The following is a 23,353-nucleotide window of genomic DNA, read 5'->3' on the forward strand; positions in this document are numbered from 1 at the left end:
GGTTACCAGCATGAGTCTGACCAAGCTGCGGGGGGCAGTGGAGGACAGGAGTGCCTGGCGTTCTCTGGTCCATGGGGTCACGAAGAGTCGGACACGACTAAACGACTAAACAACAACATAATGCCACTTAAGGCAATAAGAGCAAGGCTAGGACAGAGCGAACAACGCGCTCTCGTTTTCCGCATGCGCGGTGCGATCCGAGGCTTCTCCCCCCCCCCCCGTCGCTTGCGGCGCAAGGCACGCTGGGTAGCGTTGCCCGGTTACCGTTGCTATGGAAGGCCTAGCGCCCCCTCGCCGCTCTCTCGCCCCGACAAAGCTTTGATTTGCGGAGATGGTGAAGCAAACGATCCAGATCTATGCCCGGGTCAAGCCCCTCGGCAGGAGGCAGCCGCCGGGGGTAGGTGGCGCGGGGAAGAGCCAGCTGCGTCCGAGGGACGGAACCAACGAATAAATAAATAAATATACAGGAAGTCACGGGGGGGGGGAGTGGCTGCTTTTGCGGCGTGTGAGGGGCGCCCTTTGGCAGGGAAGGGATGGAGGGGACCCTGCTGTGGAGACGAGCTGGAAGAGGAAGGCGAGGAGGGCGACCCGCTGAGGAAGTTGTGGCTTGGTGTGGCTGATGCCTAAGAAGCGAATGCACCGCCTTAGGCAGTCGCAGGCGCATCGAGAGCGAATCCAGACGATCTTTCTGTTCACGTGATTAGTAGAATCACCATAAAGTTCTGGTCTGTTGAATCACTCATCAAGGAACTCATTTCCATTTGGGTTTCTTTCTTTCTTTCTTTCTTTCTTTCTTTCTTTCTTTCTTTTACTACACTTGATCTTAGCCAAAAGGCCGAGAAGCGATCTTTCTTTCTTTCTTTTTCTGTATCCTACACAAGTAGAAGTTGTAAATGGGTGCCAACATCAATAAAATATTGGGGAGGGGGCAGGTGAGCCCTGCCCCACATAATTGACCACATGATGTGCACGCAAACTGAACAGCAACACACATCATCTTTTGTGGGGGGGGGGGCTGGCCCAGTGAAACATTTTGTTGAGGGTTGGCCGAAGACCCCCTTGGCCTCTAGGATTTGGCTCCTGTGGTTGTAAGTTTTCATGGGAATTTAACCCATATTCGTCATAGCAGCTTGTTTTGGCCCTAAACGGAATATAAATTGATGCATACCAATATATACTATCACTATTAGAATGGGTTGTTGGACACTTGGGAGTTGGGGTTTTGATTGTGACACTCTGAATGCTTTGGCAAAGTTATGATGATGATGATGATGATGATGATGATGATAGAATCCTAGAACTGTAAAGTTGGAAGGGATCTCGAGGGTCATCTCGTCCAACCCCCTGCAATGCTGTAATCTCAACCGGATCATACATCACAGATGGCTTGTCAAACTTAGCTTAAAAACCTTCCACATAGAGTCCACCACCTTCGGACAGAGTCCATGCCACTGTTGGACAGCTCTTAACGATCATTTCCCCCATATATCAATTGTAAATACAGAACAGTAAATAAATGACATTACGTTCTATAGAACTAAAAGCAAATCAGTGAAATTATGTAATTGCATATCTTTAACTGTTGAATGGCAGACAACTCTGCAACTGAAACTTTCCTTGATTCCTCCTGCCAACTATGATTAATAGGAAATGGTTTACCTGCTATTATGCAAGTTTTTTAAAAAATGCAAAGAACTTGCCGGAAAAAAACAACCTATGGTATCTGTCTGCACCATGAAGCCCCTGCCCCAATTGGCTCACTATGGCAATCACAGTTCCTGGTAATCTATCTGCAAGACTTGTTTGGGAGTTGGAGTAGGGCTTACCAGGTCTTTTTTCAGCTGGAGCTCACCAGAGCTGTTTCAGCACCTCTCAGGTGGGCACCATTACCATTCTAAGAGAACAAGGGAGGTGTTCATGATGAGTTCTGACAACTCTTTTTAAAGAAAAAATAGCACTGGGACTTACATTTGATATAACGCATACAGTTCTGTATTTAATAGGTGGTGATTATCCTGCCATATTCCTCTATACATTGCATGTGTAAGGTTTAAATGTTTTCCATACAAATATATTTTCCTTATTTGTGTATAATTTGCTAACTGATATGAATATAAACCCTTCTTGATATTACTGGTTTCATTATTGGTATTACTATTAGATATATTCCCTTTTTAAAAAAGCCTATTGGAAGTTGTCCATAGAGTCTACAGTTTTAGATCTAAGGGTAATTTATGCTGTATTCTGAAAAAATAAATTGGAATTTCACCAATACAAATAACATATTAAAAGACTCCATATTTATTTTGTAGATATATTCAGTTGAACAAGATGAAACATCAGCATTCAGTTTGGAGATTATTGTGCCACGTGATTTGGCAGATGGATTTGTCAATAACAAACGAGAAAGCTACAAATTTAAGTAAGTTAATTTGTCTCCTTGGTACATAGTTAATTTTAGGAATGTTGTATGTTTGAACATTGTGAATGGCACAATGGCAAAACACAAAAATGCCATCTGATAAAGTTCCATCATGTTGTTTTATAGTTTGTAATCCTTTCCCCTGCCCACTGAACCCTGTGCTAAAAGGCAGGGAGGGGCAGGTGTTCACAGAGAATGTTATAGGGTGGCAATTTTATAGGTTATCCTTGCTTGTTGTTTTGTATTAGTTCTATTATACCATGTGATCATAAGGCAACTTTGTTGTGTATTGTAGGGAGAGAAAAGACTTAGAAGTGATACCTTTATTGCATGTTTGCATGCATCTTCATTTGGAAATAATGGGATTACACCCAAATAAATGTGCATGGAATTAAAAGGACTGCTGTTCTAGGGTAGTGGTGAGGAACCTCCATCTCATGGGCCTGATTAGGCCCACCAAACCTAAATCCCATTGAATTCAGTTGAAATTATTTCTGGGTAAATGAGTTTGAGATTGCAGTGTAAAGTACCATTTCTGTCTGTTTCAATTTCCTTGCTTGGGAATGAATGACGGTTATTGATATTGTTGAAGGATTCTATAATTATGCTGAAAGCAATCTAAAACAGCCTAGAACTATGAAGAATGAATTTGCTAACCATTTTGAAATTAAGTATTAAGGCTTAGTGATGAAGTAGTAGCTTTTGTTTTGTTTTAGATTTCAAAGTCATTACATAACGTTAACTTCTCTCTGCTTTACACTGAAGTGAATGGACTTGAGAACCAGAAGCCTGAAGGCTTCCAAAACATTTGTAGTAGAAAAAAATGGATTAGTTCAGAATAGTTTCTATTAAAGAAGTAGGTGAAACACATATTTGACAGAAATGTTCCACAGAACAGGGTTCTCCTATTCTTATGCAGAGGCTGCTGCTGTCACATTTTGAAAAAACCTGTTGTAAATATGATGCTATATTAAGATGCTAAAATATTTGTATTAAGTGTTGCAAATTGGGCACAATTCCTTTGAAGGATTGGATCTTTGACTAAAATAACTTCCTTAATGACTTCCCTTTCTTCTTCTATAGAAGAAAACTGAAAATAATTTGTACTGTTTATATGATCTGTTTGATTCTAGGGTTAATTATACAAGTCCTGTGTGAGGCCATTTGGAAGCACTGATCCCCTTGACAGTAGTAAAATACAGTTTGCTTTTTTCTAAGCAGTATAATTTTATCAGAGGATTTTATTGTAGAGTGTTTGTCAAAGCAGCAGTGTTTACAGTCTTTTGTGGATACAATAGCACAACAGCATAGTGTAGTAAAGACTACAGGGAAAACATTGTACTGGGTTATGTAAGTTCAGTGATGTAAACATTGACTTAGTTACAAACATATTTTTTTAAATAAAAAAAGAAGTAGTGTTTTAAGATTTGCATGACCAATTGTTCATAATTTGCAGATTTCAGAAAGTTTTTGATCAGGAATCAAAACAGGATGAAATTTTTGAAGCCATTGCCAAGCCAGTTGCAGAATGGTAAGTTTGATAATTTAAAAAAATCTGTGTAATTTCTTTAATTAAATCATCATCTAATAACCACCTAGGGGTTATGCCTTCTGTGAATGGTTTTTAGCTGTTCCCAAAAGTAATTTGAAAGCAATAGGCCAATGTGGTTCTTCAAGGGGCGTCAGTGCAAAGTAATACATTTATTATTTATTTGGAGAGGCATCCAAAATGGTACATTGTCACCTATACCTGGAAGTGAAACACTCCATTTGATTATCTCAGCATTCTGTCACCTTGTTTGCTTTCTGTGTGGACTAGGTCTAATTATGTGGCCTTAGTCAAGTGACTTATATCTGAATTTTACTCCTCCCTAACCTCATGTTTACTGACATATGATATTATGCCAGGTTCCACCGGAGTCCACATTTCCAAGGTAGGTGTTAAAAACTAACTTCTTTCACTGCTTGGCTGCTATTTCTAAGCTAGAGTTTCTTACTTAAATTCATAATGGGCAAAATAATCAACATAAAATTTGGTTACTTTTTATAAGAATTGGAGTAATTGCTTTAACAATTACGAATAGGCTCATAGGTAGTTAGATCTTAAATCCATCAAGGACAGCCCAGGGAGCTAATAGTTGTAAATGGGCATTTTGATTAAAGTGTCCAGCTGCACAATCCTTCAGTGCTTCTCTTAACTTGAGCAAGTGGGTTACTATCACCATTATTAGAATCTACATTTTAATTTGTGTGAGAGGAAACAAAGAGGCTGCTCCCATACTAAGTAGGTGTAGGAGAACTTGCACCAGTGTGAGGCTGCCTCCTGCATCCCAGTCCATCACTTCCTGCAATGACTATGGGACTATGTTTCATCATGGTTTATCCATGTTTTGAAGGTGGCTTGTTTAGCAAATGTCCGTTGATTGTTGTAAGCTATGAGTCCTGGTTGCATATAATGCTAAGCGAAGATCCTTTGAAATGGAATGTAAACTTGGTTGAATTACCGACCGCATGGGAGAAGGAGAGGTGGCAGAGCACGAGCTCTGTGTGCCTTCTCTTTATGGTGTTAAACCATAGTTTAGCATTGTATGCAAATGCACCCTATGAATGGGTAAAGTCTCATGTAATAATTAAAAGCTGAACCCGCCTTAATTTTTAACTGGCACTCCTTGGCATGTTTTTGTTTAGTTTTTTTTTTAATCTGTGTTCTTATTTTGGAATTGAAGGATTATGTATCATCTGTTTCCACCCCCAAATATGGCTTCAAATACTTTTTGGAGAAATAATAAATATGTGAATTAAAACTGTCAGTCAACAGACAGAAAAATGTTTTCTTGCAATGTTTGTGTTCTTTTTAAACTATGTTGTAATTTAGCCCATTGTTAAACTGTTTCCATAGTTGAGTAACACTTGTTCTGTTTTGGTTTATAAAAGTGCAGGATGTTATCACTTGCTGGTAATGGCAGTTTTATTGCAACATAGCTCATTATTTGAACTGGGCTTTCTAAACACAGTTAAAAAACATTCTGTTATGCACAATGTTATTTTTGAAGTATGTATTTACAGATGTGTTCATATTCTAGGGTGTTCTTCACTGCGTGGTGTTACAGTTGCTGTTCATTCTATAATTGAGTGTGCCAAAATTTCCTTACAGGTTGTTACAATTAGATTAATTGTTGCTATTTTGCTATTGTGTGGTTCTTCATAATGAACATTGGTTTTATTATCTTTAAAAAACATATGCACACAAGGTTGGTATGCCAGCTTGTCAGATCCATTTTCTAGAGGCTCAGACCAACATGTTTATGAAGATAAAAGTATACCAGTAAGTCAGGGAACAGCTTTGCTGATGAGTTTCTAGGAAAGTAACACAACAGAAATATCAATGAAGTTCTTCAGTAACATTCCAAGGCTGTTTGTCATATGATCACGGGGAGGCTAAATTCAGTATTACAACAGAATAAATCCAGAACAATGTCAAAATATGATAAAAGGAGAGGACATGCATGGAGCTAATTAGAGGTTTTCAGTGTCTTGTTGGCAGGATGAAGAGTTGAATCATTTTTTTCCTATTTTTGTCTTTCTTTGAACTTCCCCCCTTGTTGCAGTATTCCATTTGTTTAACTGTTTCAGACTGCACTTCCATTCATGGTTACTTGACAACAAGCCCCATTGTGAGGTTGGATTTTTAATCTTCTGATTTGCTTAGATTACATCAGAGCTTTCCAGACTTTTCATGTTGGTGATACACTTTTTAGACATGCATCTTTTCATGACATAGTGATTCAGTTTTAGTAGCAAACCAGAGGTTAAACTAACCCCTTTTCAGCCCTGGGAGGAGCGTAGGGAGTGTTTGCGTGACACACCTACACACTGCAGCCGACACACTAATGTGCCACGACACATAGTTTGAAAAGCTCTGGATTACATGGACTTGTTTAGGTTCATTTGAAATGCTATTTTACTTAAGGCAGCCTGTCCCAACTAGTTGTCCTCCTGATATTTTAAGCTACAACTCCTTGCAGCTTGGGTCTGATGGAAGTTATAGCTCAAAACGTCTGAAAGGCATCAGGTTGGGTAATGTTAAGACACTGCATTGTTTTTCTTGTTTCAGTGATGTGACTGATACATTTCTTGGTTCTCTAGTCTTTTGCTAGAGTAGACATTTTAAACACTGTGGGTTAAACCACAGAGCCTAGGACTTGCTGATCAGAAGGTTGGCGGTTCAAATCCCCACAACGGGGTGAGCTGCTGTTGCTCGGTCCCTGCTCCTGCCAACCTAGCAGTTCGAAAGCATGTCAGAGTGCAAGTAGATAAATAGGTACCACTCCGGCGGGAAGGTAAACGGCATTTCCGTGCGCTGCTCTGGTTCGCCAGAAGTGGCTTAGTCATGCTGGCCACATGACCTCGGAAGCTGTACGCCGCAACCCCAGAGTCTTCCACGACTGGACCTAATGGTCAGGGGTCCCTTTACCTTTACCTTAAGCAGTTTCTGTATTCTCTGACATCCCTGTATTCCCCAGATAGTAGTTAGAGGGTCAGAACTGTATTTACTCATGTTAACTGAACTTCTCATGACTTGCCAGGATCCTGAATATTTATTTACAACTTTAAAACTTTTTTTTTTCTTTTATAAGTGAAACTGTAGACAATTTTGTTGCCTTGAGTAACGTTTAATAGCTCTGTTAGGGGCCAGATTAAATTGCCTCAGGAAGTGAATGTGTCTGATAACCTACCCATTGTCCACCATTGTTCTAAGCATTTCCCCTAACATATAATATTGCTTTCTGGCCTGGTTCATAGGTAACATTGCTGCTCCAACAAACAATGGTTTAATGGAGCAGGAACAAGCTACTAGTTTGAGCATTTCCTCTTTCCCTTCTCTTCTCTTCCTGCACTCTTTTCTTGAGATAGACTACCTGGTTTGGTGAATCACTTTCCCATGACATCCGAAGTAGGACTGGTTTAAGTGCAACTTAAAAGTTCATGTGTGCAAATCAGAATAAAAATGATGGTTTCCAGAGTTGGTTTCTAGCACTTTGAACTCGTTATGAATATAGAACAACTGATCTCGTGACGCTTAAGTCATGCAATGATGGAAGAAATTTAACCATTTAATGGTTCTTTAACTTATTTGACTTACTTTAAATATGTAAAAAATTCCCCTAGAGAGCTCCAGCATTCTATCAAGGGATACCACTTACAAGAACAAGATGCACAACAGCAGAAGCCATGTGCACTAACTAGCTAGTAAGTTACTGGACCTTGGAGAATGCTCAGGCGAGACTATACTGTGAGATTCAAATGGCAAAATTGTCTGTCTCATATGGTCAGATGCCCATATGTTGATTAGGACTGGTGACCAGAGAATTACTAGGAAGTCAGAGGGTCATGGAATATAACCAGCACACCCAGTTGTGGGGATGAGGACCCAGTCTTGAATTTATTACATAGGTATTGTTGGCTAGTCAGCCTGTTCTCTCAGTTATGTTAGAGCTATTATATTATATTACAGTGGTGCCTCGGCTTACATATGCTTCAGGTTACATACACTTCAGGTTACAGACTCCACTAACCCAGAAATAGTGCTTCAGGTTAAGAACTTTGCTTCAGGATGAGAACAGAAATCGTGCTCTGGCGGTGCGGCAGCAGCAGGAGGCCCCATTAGCTAAAGTGCTTCAGGTTAAGAACAGTTTCAGGTTAAGAACGGACCTCCGGAACAAATTAAGTACTTAAACTGAGGTACCACTGTATATCATATCATATCATATCATATCATATCATATCATATCATATCATATCTATTATATTAAATGAATGTTGTATTAAAATGGAAAGAAAGTTAAGAAAAGCTCTTTTATGACTGAATGCAGCAGAAGTTCACAGTTTCCTAAATACAGTTAGGAGACTGGGAGTGTGCTGTGGGCTTGTGTGTGTGCCATCCTCTTCTCTGCATGTGAATTCTACCCACCCTCCCATGGCTTTCTTTAATGCCAATCAGGTTTTACATGTGCATTAGCACTAACTAGGACAATGAGGGATGAAAACCCACTTATTGGTTTTATGATAGCAGCCCTGGTTTACCATGCGTAATGCTAATTCACACATAAAACAAACTATGAAGGAGAGGGTGGCTTTTATTTTGCATGTAGTGTAGGAGAGTATGTGTCACTCTTCGTTGCCTTCTCCCACAAAGAACAGCTATTGCCCATTATTCTTTGTTCATTGTCCCAGCCATTCAGCTGTGGTGTAGCATATCACATTTTCCGTCCTCTTGAACTTGTTTTGTGGCTCGATTGAATGCAGCTGTAGCATGTTGATTCTGGACATGTAGGTGATTTTTGCTGGTATAGTAGGTTGCTGGGCGATTTAACTGGCAGACAGTATAGTTTCCAACACAGTGGCTACATGAATAAAAGGTTTTTAAAACTTACTTATGCTACGCAAATACTGAAAAGAAAGATATTGTCAGTTTTCCAGTTATAGATCATTTATTGCTTCTGGTATTTTTGACTATAAATTCTTTGGAACAAGAGTTGTCATTTAGTTTTATATTTACACAGCATCTGGAACAGCACGTTCCTAACCTGGCTAAGTGCACTCTGTCTCGTATATTCTGACCAGAATATTTATTACTGGAGTTTGCAGAGTTTTGTGTTATTGTAGCTTACTTTAAAGAATGCATAACCACAGTAACTTGTTGTAACACAAGTTTGCCTTCTTTTGAAATCACAACTTAAACTGCAAGTGCCAAACATCTTTTTTTGTGTTTGTAGATCTAAGTGATATATTGCTTAACTTGAGTCCTGGGATCAGTACCTTAAAAACATTACACAAGTTTGCCTAGAATCCTGGACAACAACTCATTTTATGGGAGAACCACTTTGAGGAGAGGGTGGAGATTGGTGGGCAAGTCAGCAAGTCCTGGTGCCACAGCCTCCAGTTGCTTCTGCACTTTTCTTGCCAACTGGCATTTGACCACAGAATTGGCCCTGATTTTTTGGCTAGAAGCTTTTTCTTTCCTTGTTTGTTCTCCAAAATGTTGAGGATTTCAGACTAAAACTATTATATCTAAATATTCTAATTTTAAGATGTCATTTTCATTGGACTCTGAATAGTGCAGCATGAAATCTGAAATATTAAACATTAACAAATAATATTTCACTATAAAATGCCTGTGGTCAGAGGAAATAAAGCTTCTGATAACAGTACTGCACACGGAGGAAATACTCTGGCATGAATCGTAGCACTTTGATATTTGTGTGGCCAGATTCTGCAATGCCACTGTTACATTTCCTAGTTATCGCCATTGACACTTTCCTCTCTTGCTTGTCTAACAACTCCATGATTCAATGGCTGGCTAAACAGAAAGGGGAGCAGGGGGTGTCTTCAAACTAGTTGCATTGCAATTTCACTAGTGAAAAGTACCCTACCTCTTTCAGGGTGTGGGTGTGTGCAATCATATTCTGAAGGACTTCATTTCACATCAACAACCACAACTCAACCAAATAGCTCAGGCCCAACAGACAGTGGCAGAGCTTCATGCTCCGGCACTGGGGGTGGAGAGCAGGCGGGGGCGGGGCTGGCACGAATCCTGGGGGTGGGGCGCGTGTTCTGGGGTGGGACGCATCACCTGCGGGGGTACCCAGTGCTGGCAAGGGGCAGCTGCGATGGAACCCCACCGGGATCATGCTCCCCCCACCCCCCTCTTCCTCCGCCAGTGCCAACAGAGACTCCATTTCCTCAGGGTCTTGCGAAAGAACAATGTTAAACAACAATTGATGACCTCCTTCTACCAGTCCACAACAGAAAGTGTCCTCTCATATTGTATCACAGTGTGGTACGTTGGCTTGATAGCCACAGACAGAAAGTCTTTACAGAGGGTGGTAAACACAGCACATGATATCATGGGCTGTCCCCTGAGCCCGCTAGATGACATTGCAAGGAATCAATGCCTTAGGAGAGTGAGAAAAATTCTCAGGGACGATTCACACCCCGGCCAGCACCTCTTTAATCTTCTACCCTCGGGCAGGAGATATAGAAGTATAATCAGTCGTACCAACAGGCTAAAAAACAGTTTCTATCTGTGGGCTGTTAGGCTGCTGAACGGAAAATAATATAGTGCAACTGACTTTCGGGGTTGGTGTGTTGTGCGACAAGCACACAGAGTGCAATGAGATTGAGTGTTGGGGAGGGAGGGAGGCTCAGTTAATTTCATTGTACACAGGTTGTACATTGACAATAAAGGTATTATTATTATTATTAGAGCACAAGATTCTTAATCTCAGGGTTGCGGGTTTGAGCCCCATGTTGGGCAAAAATTCCTGCATTGCAGGGCGTTCAACCAGATGACCCTCGTGGTCCCTCCCAACTCTACAATTCCATGATTCTATAATTTAAAGTCAAGGGAATTGAGTGAGTCCTAAAAACCTCTCTCTCTCTATGAAATATGGGAGAAAGAAGAACTGGAATAGGTACTTAGGGCTGGTAAATAAGTAAAAAAATCCACCCTCTTTGGAACTAGCAGGATGGTCTATAGTTAGTTCCAGCCAATGGCTTAGCAGCTGAGAACCAATGATATACTGGAAGGCGTTACCATCTTTTGATATCCCTTAGTAAGCAGTGGTGAAGCCATACAATAGACAAACATGCATCACATCCTTCTTCTTATTCGTGTAGGTGGCTTGACATCGAGGTCGGTAGAGTCTATTTGCAGCATGGTGGGGGAAGAAAATAATGCCCTTTTTGAATACCACTTTGACATGATTATAGGGTTTTTATTTAGCATGTTTTGGGTTTGTTTTCTTTCCTCCTTTTTAAATCTCACTGAAAAATGAAGTGTCAGAACTATAAAGATTAAAGTGGTGTTTTTTTAAAAAAAAAGACACTCAGCTATGGAGCCACAGATCTGAAATTGTATCAAGGATTACTATGTTTTTCCTCAAACTGCTATTATAAGGCATAGTATCTTTTAAGATTTATTTTGACACAAAATCCAGATTGCCCAAGCATTCAGATTAATGTAAACTGCTTAAATTATAAACACTGCACATCTTTTTCAGGCCAATTTCTGACAGCTTTTGTGGAAAAAATGTATGCAGTATGTATTTGTACTGAAAAAAATCCATGCGGCTAAGTGTATATATAAAGAACTGCACATATCCGTGAAATGAAGAGCATTGCTAAATAGGGTTTATGCTACAGATTTGGCAGGGAGACAAAAGATGTAATAATGAGATATTTTGTTTATTTTAATGAAAATAACTTTTATCTCCAAATGAGGAAAGATATTTAAATGTATCTCCTTGAAAACATCTGTCTCAAAACTTTAAAATGACGGTAAACTTTATGTTTCTCATAAGCATTACTACTTGAAAGTTGAATTAGTCAGTACTATGCCATATTTCACTCTGGTTCTAAAGGGTGTCTATGATGGATAGAATGGAACTACAAAGATGCCAGAAAAATAGTTTAGAGAAGGGGTGTGACTGAAATATTAATAGTTAACTTTCATCAGCATGTATTTTACATTCTTTGATCTCCAGTTTATTTTTAGCCAAAAATAAAAAAGCTCCCTGAATAAAAGCGTGAAATACTTCATGACTTGATTAGTTTTGAGTGAAAAATAAAGTTTGTACGTACAGTTGTACCTTGGTTCTCGAACACCCTGGTACTCGCACGTTTTGACTCTTGAATGCTGCAAACCCAGAAGTTAGTGCTCTGGTTTGTGAAAATTTTTCAGAAGCCGAACATCCGATGAGGCTTCCCCTTGACTGCAGGAAACTCCTGCACCCAATTGGAAGCCGTGCCTTGGTTTGCGAACTATTTTGGGAGTCAAATGGAACTCATTAAGTTCGAGAACCAAGGTTCCACAGTATCTACCTTTGTGCTTTTCCTCTGTTTCACCTCGTTCCATAGTTATTGAAGGACCACCTCATTTAATGGGTAATGCAGGACTGTATATAATGCAGGAGCAGTTAAGATTCTTTTGGTCCAAAGGCCCCATTTACCCATTCAAGGCCTCTCTTATAAAGTGGCAATTTTTACCATTTACAGTGGTACCTCGGGTTAAATACCTAATTCGTTCCAGAGGTCCGAACTTAACCTGAAACTGTTCTTAACCTGAAGCATCACTTTAGCTAATGGGGCCTCCTGCTGCCGCCGCGCCTCCGGAGCACGATTTCTGTTCTCATCCTGAAGCAAAGTTCTTAACCTGAAGCACTATTTCTGGGTTAGCGGAGTCTGTAACCTGAAGCGTATGTAACCTGAAGCGTATGTAACCCGAGGTACCATTGTATTTTTAACTTGATTATTTTAACTCAGTACTTCAAAGTCTTTGTTTTCCCCAATCAGAATTCCCTCATTTCTTTTAAGTCTGTTGAAATGAGATTTGGTCCATGAAGGATTACTCAGTTAGGTTTATATTGCCAAAGTAACATGCCTCCCCTGAATCTAGGGAGAGAAATGTAACAATCTTTTATATATTTGTACAACATGCTACCCTGTCACAAATTCATGAATGCCTTACTATGAAACTTTGTAGCATGACAAAAACTTGCTACAGTCCATTTTAGTGTGGTTACTTTTTTTAGATTATGTCTTTCATGTGTTTCTGTTTGAGATACAGATATAATTAACTAAATAAAGCAATTCTGTAACCATTTTAAAGTTCAACTACCTAAGAGAAAAGCATTCCAGTTTCTAGTCATATTGTAACTTCCAAGAAGGGCATCTGCAGAACAAGTGGTACTCTGCAAGTGGTTGCCTAGCATTCTTTCTCTACCCAACTCTCCTTTTGCTAGCTCCTCAACTCTTTCTTCTCTTAATTCAGTGGTGGCCCTCCAGATGTTTTGGGACTACAATTCCCATCATCCCTGACCACTGGTCCTGTTAGCTAGGGATGGTGGGAGTTGTAGTCCCAAAACAGCGGGAGAGCCAAGTTTGGCCATCACTGTCCTAATCCATATCTTCTTGTGATGGCAATTGGCTGGATTTTTAAGTTTTGCTGGCATCACCACCCCCACCATTATTCCCCACCCAGCTTAACTAGACAAATAACGTTTTTTACAAAACAGAAACTCTTCCCCCTCCAGTCTCAGAACAGCTTCTTGGTATTGTTCCATACCATGGGGGAATGACTTTCATTTGGGGCAATTTGGACGGGGTGAGGGTGAATAAACTGAAGCTCCACCCAGGCAAGTTTAAACCTGACACTGGAATAGATGTGCAACCTGTTCTGTGCAGGGTTACACTTTCATTGACTCAGCTGATGTACAATATGGGAGTATTTCTGGAACTATCCCTGTTCTTGGATACTCAGGTAGTGGTAGTGCCCGCAAGAACCTTTTACTAGCTTCAACTAGTATGCCACATGTGCTCTTCCCCAGAGAATATGTACCTATCCTCAACCTCAATTCCATCTTGAATTATTGTAGTTCATCTTGAACATCAAAGATAGTCCAGAAACTTTGACAGTTCAAAATGTGGCTACAGAGTCGTATCCTAGTTTAAGCAGAGCTTTCATATCACATTTTGTAAACTGAGATTAAATGACCGTTTTGCACTTTAGATGTAACAAACAAACAAAAGAAATCTGGTTTAGTAAACTGCAGAAGCATTGAATTACCGCAAGACAGAGTAAGAAGTTGTGAGAATGTGAGGACCAAGCCCAAAAAACTGATCACTCAAGAATTGCCCAGTTTCAGTGCAATGCTACACAGTTTGAAAATATTCTGCTAATCCTAAAGTGGACAAACAACTGTTTCACTCTGACAACATGATATAACATAGAACACCCCCCCATGACTTCTTTTTGAAACAAAGGTGGAATATATGCCTAATAACCAGGCAGAAAACAAATACTTCTGACAATTCTGGTATTTTTGTTTTCAGCAGATACTGGCTTTCTTTGGCATCCTATTGTGTTCTTTTCTTTGACATTTTGCTATTGTAGATTACGCTGAGCCATCTGGCAAATGCTTAGGCTTCCAGATAAATGAGTTGGAGGCCTTTTGCCTCTCTCATGGCACCAGACTCACTGTTGACCTACACATGGCCCCATCCTCCTAGGGAAGAAAAGGAAGGTTTTGCTTTTTCTTTTTTTTTTAGCATGGCTTATTTATAACTTTACTCATAAACAGAGTGCACAAAAATACTTTCCCCCTCTTCTTTTACATAACATATGTTGAGTATTTGAGCTGAACAAACCAAATACAATCTTCTTTTGAAAACTAGTAAGTCTTATCAAGAGAATGATTACTTCATCAAGCTGAAATGTTTCCATTGATATGATGTCAGGAATATGATAGAATTATGGGGGAAGCCATAATTCATCATTACATATGCAAGTCAACAAGACAGGGATCAAACCCCCCACGCCCGAGACAGCATACAGTTGATATGGTTTATCTCAGGCACCCCCAACCTTCGGCCTTCCAGATGTTTTGGACTACAATTCCCATCATGCCTGATCACTGGTCCTGTTAGCTAGGGATCATGGGAGTTGTAGGCCAAAACATCTGCAGGTTGGGGATGCCTGGTTTATCTCATCCAGCAACACCCTCCCCCCACCAAACAACACACACTGCAAACCACTCCCTGGGCCCTCTGGTCTCTCACATTGCCAACAAAAAGTAGTGATTCACGTGATGATGACATAAAAGCTTCCTTCATATACAGTGGTACCTCAGGTTACATACGCTTCAGGTTACATACGCTTCAGGTTACAGACTCCGCTAACCCAGAAATAGTACCTTGGGTTAAGAACTTTGCTTCAGGATGAGAACAGAAATCGTGCAGCAGCGGTGCGGTGGCAGTGGGAGGCCCCATTAGCCCCTTAACCTGTGCTTCAGGTTAAGAACAGTTTCAGGTTAAGACCGGACCTCCGGAACGAATTAAGTACTTAACCCGAGGTACCACTGTACTATGTAAAATAATGAAACTTTACTACCTTCCCTCTCTCTTCCCACTTGTCTTTCCCCCAGCCACATATTGCTTACAACAGTAATGTCTCACTTTGAATGTGACTTGAAAACAAAGACTCTGTATGTACATTGCTACCCAAGAAAAATACTTATATATGTGAATTATCAGAGAAGGTATGTAGGATACCTTTTTCAACCTATGGCTACATTTTGCACTGATCTCTGTCTTCTGCATTTCGAACTTTAATTTTGGGAAATCGGAAATGATGATTGGTTTCTTCTAAAACAGTGTACTCAAAAGCTAGTATAAAATTTGGACTGTGAAAAGGGATCCCTCTCCTTCTTTGGAAATTTTCCCCCTGACTGTTGGAAGGGGTGTTAATCAGTGATGTTTGCCGGGTAGCAATAAGGTTTTTGGGTTTTTTTACCTAGGAGGGAGGAATCAATTACAAGGTGCTGTAAGGAGTTTCTTATTCCATTCTTCTTTTAAAAACCTGTTTAAATGTAAAAATGACTTCAAGAAGATGGGGGCAGCCATCTTTTTCCCCATATTGTTTGCTACTGCTAAAAATGACACTGTATCACCTGTGGGGATTGAGGGTGGATTTGCTTCAGTTTAATGATAAAACTACCAAATTCACACTTTCCAGGACAATATGAGAATCAAAGCATAGCCCGCCTTCAAAATTTGCACTTCATTGAATTTTGCTGTTCAGTTCTCCAGCCAAGTAACGTGTACAAAATTGCATACATTGGGGTAAGTGTGTATAAAAATGCATATATTCACGAAAGCATTTAAAAATGTGTTAAATTAAAGGAAATTGCTTGAAAAAGGTTGACATTATTTTCCATCTTAAAAGATGTAAGGAATATCCAGTCATGCCAGCAAAGATTTCCATGGCTACACTAATCAGAGGATGAAGGTTTGTAAACCAATGTTTATATTTTATAGATAACATATTTATTGCTCCACTTTCAGTGCTCTAGCTGGCTATAATGGCACCATATTTGCTTATGGACAGACGGGCAGCGGCAAGACCTTTACCATAACAGGAGGAGCAGAACGTTACAGTGATAGGGGCATAATTCCACGGACACTATCTTACATATTTCAGCAGTTGCAGAAGGTACAGGCCATTCTCTATAATCATTTTTCTTTAAAACATTACATTTACTAATATAATGATATAGCTGAGGAAAGAAATACTGATTTTATCGTGATATCTGGTTGCCTTGAAATTATTATCTGTGTGTGGATGTTAAGCAATTGTTACTAAAAGTTTTTAGATGTTCTTAATTTTTAGATACTTTTAATTGTTTTAAGATGTTAAATATGTTTTCATTTCATTTTTAACTTTTTGGTTTTTGCTGCCAGGGTTCATTTAGTCATTAAAACCTCAATAAGTCTGAGATATCAGTCCTTGGAGATATATTTTCAATCCATTCACGATAAACTGATTTAGATTCTATAGAAGACTGGTTCAGAACCAGATACGCAATCTGTCTTTAAAATGTATTAAAACATTATTGTTGAACTGTAAGTATTCGGAGACAGAAATGTCCAAAATTCTCTCTGATTTTTGTGGGCCTTTTTTATTATTCAATGAAGATTTGAAATACTTATGAATGATATGCAAGAGGTTTTTTCATTGATTCTGTCTGAGCAAAGAAAGGGTAGATATTAGGCAACTTTCTTTGTGTAACTGCACCTGCAGACCACATGAATCAGGTAAATCTGTGAACAGTAAAAATGCAATTAAAATATTTTGTGCAGAAATGTATTTTTCTCAAGAGACTCTTTCCCATCTGTTTTGAATTTAACATTTTTAGATCTGTTAAAAATGGTATCTGGACCAAAAGGACTAGTTAACAAGATCCCATCAAAGACCTTGAAGGGTGAATGCCATTCATAGGACACAGCTGCTCCACAGGTGGCGCTGCTGGTGAATGTTCATTGCTATGCTGGTTACAGACATGGCTGAATTATGAGATACAGTGTTCTGTGTTCCTAAATCCTCTAAAATGGAAGTTAATCCTGTTATTATTAATGTGACCTTACTTCCATATGAATATATTTAGAATTAGGTTAGTTACTGTGAAATGCCCAATTTTACTTTAGTTTATTGCACCTGTTTCTTTGGATTCCTTGTATATTTTAGATATTTCTGCATCCTTTGACTAATTCAGTTACCTTCCCCTAAAATGGCTAAAAGGAGCATGAAATTATGTGGCTTCCTCATGCTTTCTTAACCATGGCTGAGAGTATGTCTGCACTGGCCCTATCATTCTGAGTAGCAATCTGCTTTGCATTTAGTATTTTTTCTTAGTAATAGTTGGAATACAGGTTTGAGCTTAGTGTTATACTCCCTCCAACAAGATGAAACTTGAAGTAAATGATTTTGTTAATCGGATCAAGGGAACAAAGCACTGTAGAAACTTTATTAAACTGATTGAGAACTGATAAGTTAATGAAGAGGTTAGTATTCTTGTCAAATAGGATGTGACAGTCTGAGAATGGTTCTTCTGCAACAGGAAATGAAAGGACCTTGGTATTTTGCCATATTCCACAAAAGAGAAAATGAAATTCTGTTTATATGTTGAAATATCAGTTGTATCACCTCATTAACCAATAGAGGCATAGCCAAAGTGGAACATTTATGTCCTTCTGAGTTGAAACTCTCAGATATTATTTACTATCACTGCTTGTTCATCCAAGTTGCAACTGAGTTAAAAGTTTTTGGTTTATAAGCCTTGACCAGTATCTCTGTTTGGCAGAAAGGTGGCATAGAACTAGTCTGAATATATACATAACTGGGCTTAAAAAGTTCAAATTTTAAAACAGGAAAAAAATCACTTACTGGATTGCCTCAGTTTAGTACTGGAATGGGTCTTCATGGTCTGTAGTCCCACATATGGGATCTCTAGCTAGGCAAAGCCAGATTCAGTATATTCTTGCACATTAGATAGGGAGCTGGCACTCTCCCATCTCTTCCTGGTTTGAGGTCCTAGCTTATGTGCATATCCTTAGAGGTACATGCAACTTCCAGCTCAGTTTTCTTCTAACTGCTGTGTTAGGTAAAGGTAAAAGGTAAAGGACCCCTGAATGGTTAATTCCAGTCAAAGGTGACTGGGGTTGCGGCGCTCATCTCGCTTTCAGGCCGAGGGAACCGGCGTTTGTCCACAGACAGCTTTCCGGGTCATGTGGCCCACATGACTAAACCGCTACTGGCACAATGGAATACCGTGACGGAAACCAGAGCACACAGAAATGCCGTTTACCTTCCCACCGCAGCAGTACCTGTTTATCTATGTGCACTGGTGTGCTTTCAAACTGCTAGGTTGGCAGGAGCTGGGACAGAGCAACGGGAGTTCACCCCATCACGGGGATTCAAACCGCCGACCTTCTGATCAGCAAGCCCAAGAGCCTCAGTGGTTTAGATCACAGCACCATCCGCTCCCCCCTTTTACCTTGCTGTCTTAGAAACAGCTAGTGGAAAGCTTATTACTGTAAATTTACTGAAATGTGGATTATCTTGAGGGAACTGTATGTTAAATCCAAGGTACACAGAATGCAAAGCTCAGTCTAAAGACACTCAAGGAATCACTGAGATGGATACACATTTCTCTCTTACACCGCCATGCCCAGTTTTTTGTGTATGGTTTGAATAATGTTTGTGGAAACACCAACCATGGCATTTTGGTGGCATGGTAGGAGTGGAAAATGTGTAGCTTTGGAGAGGTGGTGCCCCTTGTAATTCGTAATCCATGGGGAAGGGGGAAACAATAACAGTGAGTTGTCCTGCCCAAATATTTGTAATATCCATAGCCTTCCATGTCTTCCTACAATAGGCAGCCTAGTAAAATAGAAAATAACTCACCACCTCAGTAAGTCATCCTTGGTTGATAGGAGCATATTCCATACCCAAAGAAAGGGGCAATATGAGTTGTTTTCAGGCTTTGTACATTCAGAGAACCCTTTCCACATTGACATTCTGCCAGGGAACCTCTACAAGTTGCAAATAAGTATGGTGCAACCTAGGATGTATATTAGTGTCTGTGAGGCACTGCCAGGCCTATTGGGCTCTCCACTGTCCTACATGAACTGATGGGCACACCTTAGAACACAACCGGCATTCTCTTGAGGCTGCACATTGCAAAGAAGCATTGGTAATGGACAGCAAGCTGTCTTTCATTGATCCTTGTCCATCATTGGTAATTCTGCGCTGCTTGTTGGTGATCTCTGTAAGCTCACATTAATTCTTGACCCTTTGCTTTCAGACCTACTGATGATGGCAATTCTGTGCCATTTCTTTAGTCTGAAGGTTCAGAGATGCTCATGGAGATTGGGGGGCTGGTGGCTGATGTCACACCGATACTGATACTTACCTAAAGCAGTGAGAAGTGATGCTGTTCCCCATGTAGGTCCAAAGGGGAAGGTGCCTTTCTTGGGTTCTCTCCCAAATGAAAGATTGTAGGTTCTCAGCAGACTTATTATTTTCTGCTCCCCATCAGTTTTCAGATTGTCTGATCCATCAAAGCAATTCAAGAGGAGAATGCAGACAGATCTGGTCACAGAAACATGGAACATATATATTTGTACAAGTACAGTGGTGCCTCGCAAGACGAAATTAATTCATTCCGCGAATCTCTTCGTCTTGCGTTTTTTTCGTCTTGCGAAGCACCCCTATTAGCGCCTTAGCGGATTAGCGCTATTAGCGGCTTAGCGGCTTAGAAAAAGGGGGGGGAAGGGAAAAAACTCACAAGACCCGCAAGACGTTTTCGTCTTGCGAAGCAAGCCCATAGGGAAATTCGTCTTGCGAAGCGTCTCGAAAAACGGAAAACCCTTTCGTCTAGCGAGTTTTTCGTCTTGCGAGGCATTCGTCTTGCGGGGCACCACTGTATGGAACCATTAAATAAATGTGATAACATATTTTGAGGAAGGTTAATAAGTAACCAGTTGTACTGCTGCTGCTCTTACCATGTTTTATTCTTGATTTTATTACTGTCTTTCTCAGTATGCCAAAATGCTTATAATGGAACATTATAATTAAAAATGGGGGGGGGGGACCACCTAATAATGTTTGTAAACCTTTCAAAGAAGGACATACTGTAAGAAGGTAAACAACACAAAATATGTACTGTCAGTGTATCCTAGGTTTTTTGATAACTATCAATCCCATCTTTTTATTTTTCTTCCAATTCAGGATAGCAGCAAAGTATACACAACACATATTTCCTACTTAGAAATTTATAATGAGTGTGGTTATGATCTGCTGGACCCGCGACATGAAGCCTCCAAACTAGAAGATTTGCCGTGAGTGAAACATTTTTAAAAATCACAAATCTTTTCATTCCCCCCCCCCAAAAAAAATCCAGCCTTCATTAGATGCACAATTACATTTTTCTTTTTAAAAACCCACAAGTGCTTTCAGATTTAGGTGTGGCTATTCTTAATGTATTTCCTTTCCCATACCTTTTAGAAAGTAAATGTGTCAGTTTAGCATTATGTTGGATCGCATTCATTTAGTGGGAACAATTGTGTTAAAATGTGTATTTAATAGGGGTTGCGGTGGATTCTGAAAAGAGTTCTGAATTTACAGAGATGTCATTTTTTCACAGACACATCTAAAACAAAGAATATCTGTGATTTGAAAAGGGCTGCAAAAATAGAGATTTCTGGTCACCACTGGCAGTTAAGAAAATTAGACCTGACAAATATTCCGACTGGACACTTGGATTTTTGCACCCTGTCTCATTCTGGCTTTTTTTTTACCAATAGGTACAACTTTTTCTATAGTGGTAGAAAAATATATGAGATTGATTAGATAGTGTTATGTCAGTGGTTTCCAGTGTCAAACTGTCCCTCTCAAAAAAAAAAAAAAAAAAGTGATAGAGGAAACTATTAATACTGTTCAGTATATTGTTTCTCATAGTTCAAGTTGCTGCTGCTAGCTTTATACCTATATAAAGTTGTCTCCATTCCTCCAATACAGGTAGAAATGTCTAAAATCCGTAAGAATTAGTCCTAACTTGGACCTTGATATGGAAAAGTACTGCTAACTTATCCATAATGATGGAGAGGAGGCAGAAGAAGATTTTTTGTTTTTTCTATAAACAAAGAATGTTTTCATTTGGCTAAGTAGATGGAATTTGTAGACTTCTTTAAAGCTGGGTGGAATATGCATAAAACAGAATTAGCCAAGTTGTACTGTACAAATTCTTTGGTTGCATCAGCCAAGCTAGTAAGAAAACCTAACATATGAGGACTTGTTTTGGTTAGGCACACGCACAGTCATGCACAATCTCAGGTCTAGATGAGGTCTCCAAGTTCCACAACCATCAAGTTTTCTCTTTGTTAAGTTGGCATAAAACCCTAAGCATCTTGGGGCCCAAATGCTGAAAGGAACATCTGTGTGGTGGAGGCCCTTCTTTTCCCCTTGGTTAAGTAAATTGGGATAGAGCCTTCTCAGTGGTGGCATCCCATTAATGGACTGCCCTCTCTTCTGACTGAGGTACAAACTCACTTCTGGGGTGCAGACCGCAATGTTTAGCTTTAGGTGTTAGCTGAAGGCATGCCTCTTTGATCAGCATTTTTTATTTTTTTTGCAGGGGCCGGTGATGTAGCGAGGCCAGTTACTAATAGGATATTGCCTGCTGCATTATTAGAATTGTCCCAAGAATTTTTTTGCTTGTATATTATAATTGTGTCATGATCCTTATTAGTTCATGTTTTATGCTGTAGCCTGTCATTCTTGAATTAGGGCCAGTCTTTAAGTGGAAGAAAGGAAATAAAATCAAAGATAAAGGGGGAAATGAAAGGATGTATTCTGAGGGTGGGGGAAACCATCACCACATTGCCTATGAAATGTTTCATGGGCCTATATCAAGGTGCAAATATTAACTGCAGGGTTGCACTGGGTTTTTGGTAGTTCTGATATGAACACTTGGGAAATTTATTTTTGCCGAGAGACGCAACCTGAGGGTTGCTTTAACTGAGAGTCCTGCATTGTGGGGGGTTGGACTACATGACCCTTGTACCCCTTCCAGCTCAAAGATTCTATGATTCTATGTTCAGAAAAAGAAAAGAAAAAAATCCAGGATATCTGTGCATTTACTTATTCACAAAATACATTATGGATTCTTTAAAACGGCTGCAATATATTTTGTGCCCAAAATGCTGACATTAAGCTTTACTTAAATCTTGGTTTTTTTTAAATGTTATTGTATTGTAGAGCCAGTGTGGTGTAGTGGTTAAGAGCAGTGGAGTCTCTCCGCCTCACTCTCCTCACAGAGTGTTTGTTGTGGGGGAGGGAGGGAAAGGAGATTGTTAGCCGCTTTGAGGCTCCTTAGGGTAGTGGTAAAGCAGGATATCAAATCCAAACTCCTCCTCCTCTTCTTTTTCTTCTTCTTCTAGAAAGGTGACAATAATGGAAGATCCTGATCAGAACATTCATCTGAAACATCTCTCTTTGCAGCAAGCAACCAATGAGGAGGAAGCACTGAACCTTCTTTTCTTAGGAGACACTAACAGGATGATTGCAGAGGTGAGAATCTTTGGCTGTAAACAGTTCAATTATCCTCTCGTTGAACTCAAAATACTTAATATCTTTATTTCTTCTCTTTTGTAAGTCATTTAGCGCAAGACTTCAAGTAATTTACAATCAACTTTAGAAACTTTTCAAATTCCTTTTTTTAAAAATAATATTTATTAAAAAAATTTCAAATATAACAGAAAAAGAAAAACATCCAAATTTAAAACCTTATTTTCATTGGCATCTTTCCAGGACTTCCCCTCCCCTCCCCCTCTTGTATTCCAATTCTTTCAAATAGATTCAACAAATTCTTACCCCAAATTTTAAAATTATTATCATTGGCCCAATTTAAAAAAAATATTTTCCCATCCCCTAAAATCGACCTGTTCCCTTCCACGAGTTCCCCTCTTTAATATGCAATACAGATTAAGATAAACAGAAAGATAAAAAAAAAGAATAAAATGTAATTTAACACC

The 23,353-nt window shown here is 39.6% G+C and overlaps 1 protein-coding gene across 2 annotated transcripts in view; it reads left to right on the forward strand.

Annotated features, from left to right (window-relative positions):
• Window positions 1-232: 232 nt before the first annotated feature.
• KIF6 (kinesin family member 6) overlaps window positions 233-23,353 on the forward strand; it is a 152,564-nt gene continuing 129,443 nt past the window's right edge. Inside the window, exons 1-6 of one of the 2 annotated variants that reach the window (XM_079969227.1) lie at window positions 233-397; window positions 2,313-2,422; window positions 3,879-3,953; window positions 16,325-16,472; window positions 20,550-20,659; window positions 22,760-22,889. In XM_079969227.1, coding sequence (XP_079825353.1) covers window positions 332-397; window positions 2,313-2,422; window positions 3,879-3,953; window positions 16,325-16,472; window positions 20,550-20,659; window positions 22,760-22,889 — 639 coding nt within the window. In that variant the 5' untranslated portion in view covers window positions 233-331. Of the gene's footprint in view, window positions 398-2,312; window positions 2,423-3,878; window positions 3,954-15,410; window positions 15,520-16,324; window positions 16,473-20,549; window positions 20,660-22,759; window positions 22,890-23,353 lie in introns of those variants that run through there. The other variant, XM_079969228.1, reaches the window with a different exon arrangement.

Source organism: Podarcis cretensis (genome assembly GCF_951804945.1).
Source record: "Podarcis cretensis genome assembly, chromosome: 3".
Classification (NCBI taxonomy): Eukaryota; Metazoa; Chordata; class Lepidosauria; order Squamata; family Lacertidae; genus Podarcis; species Podarcis cretensis.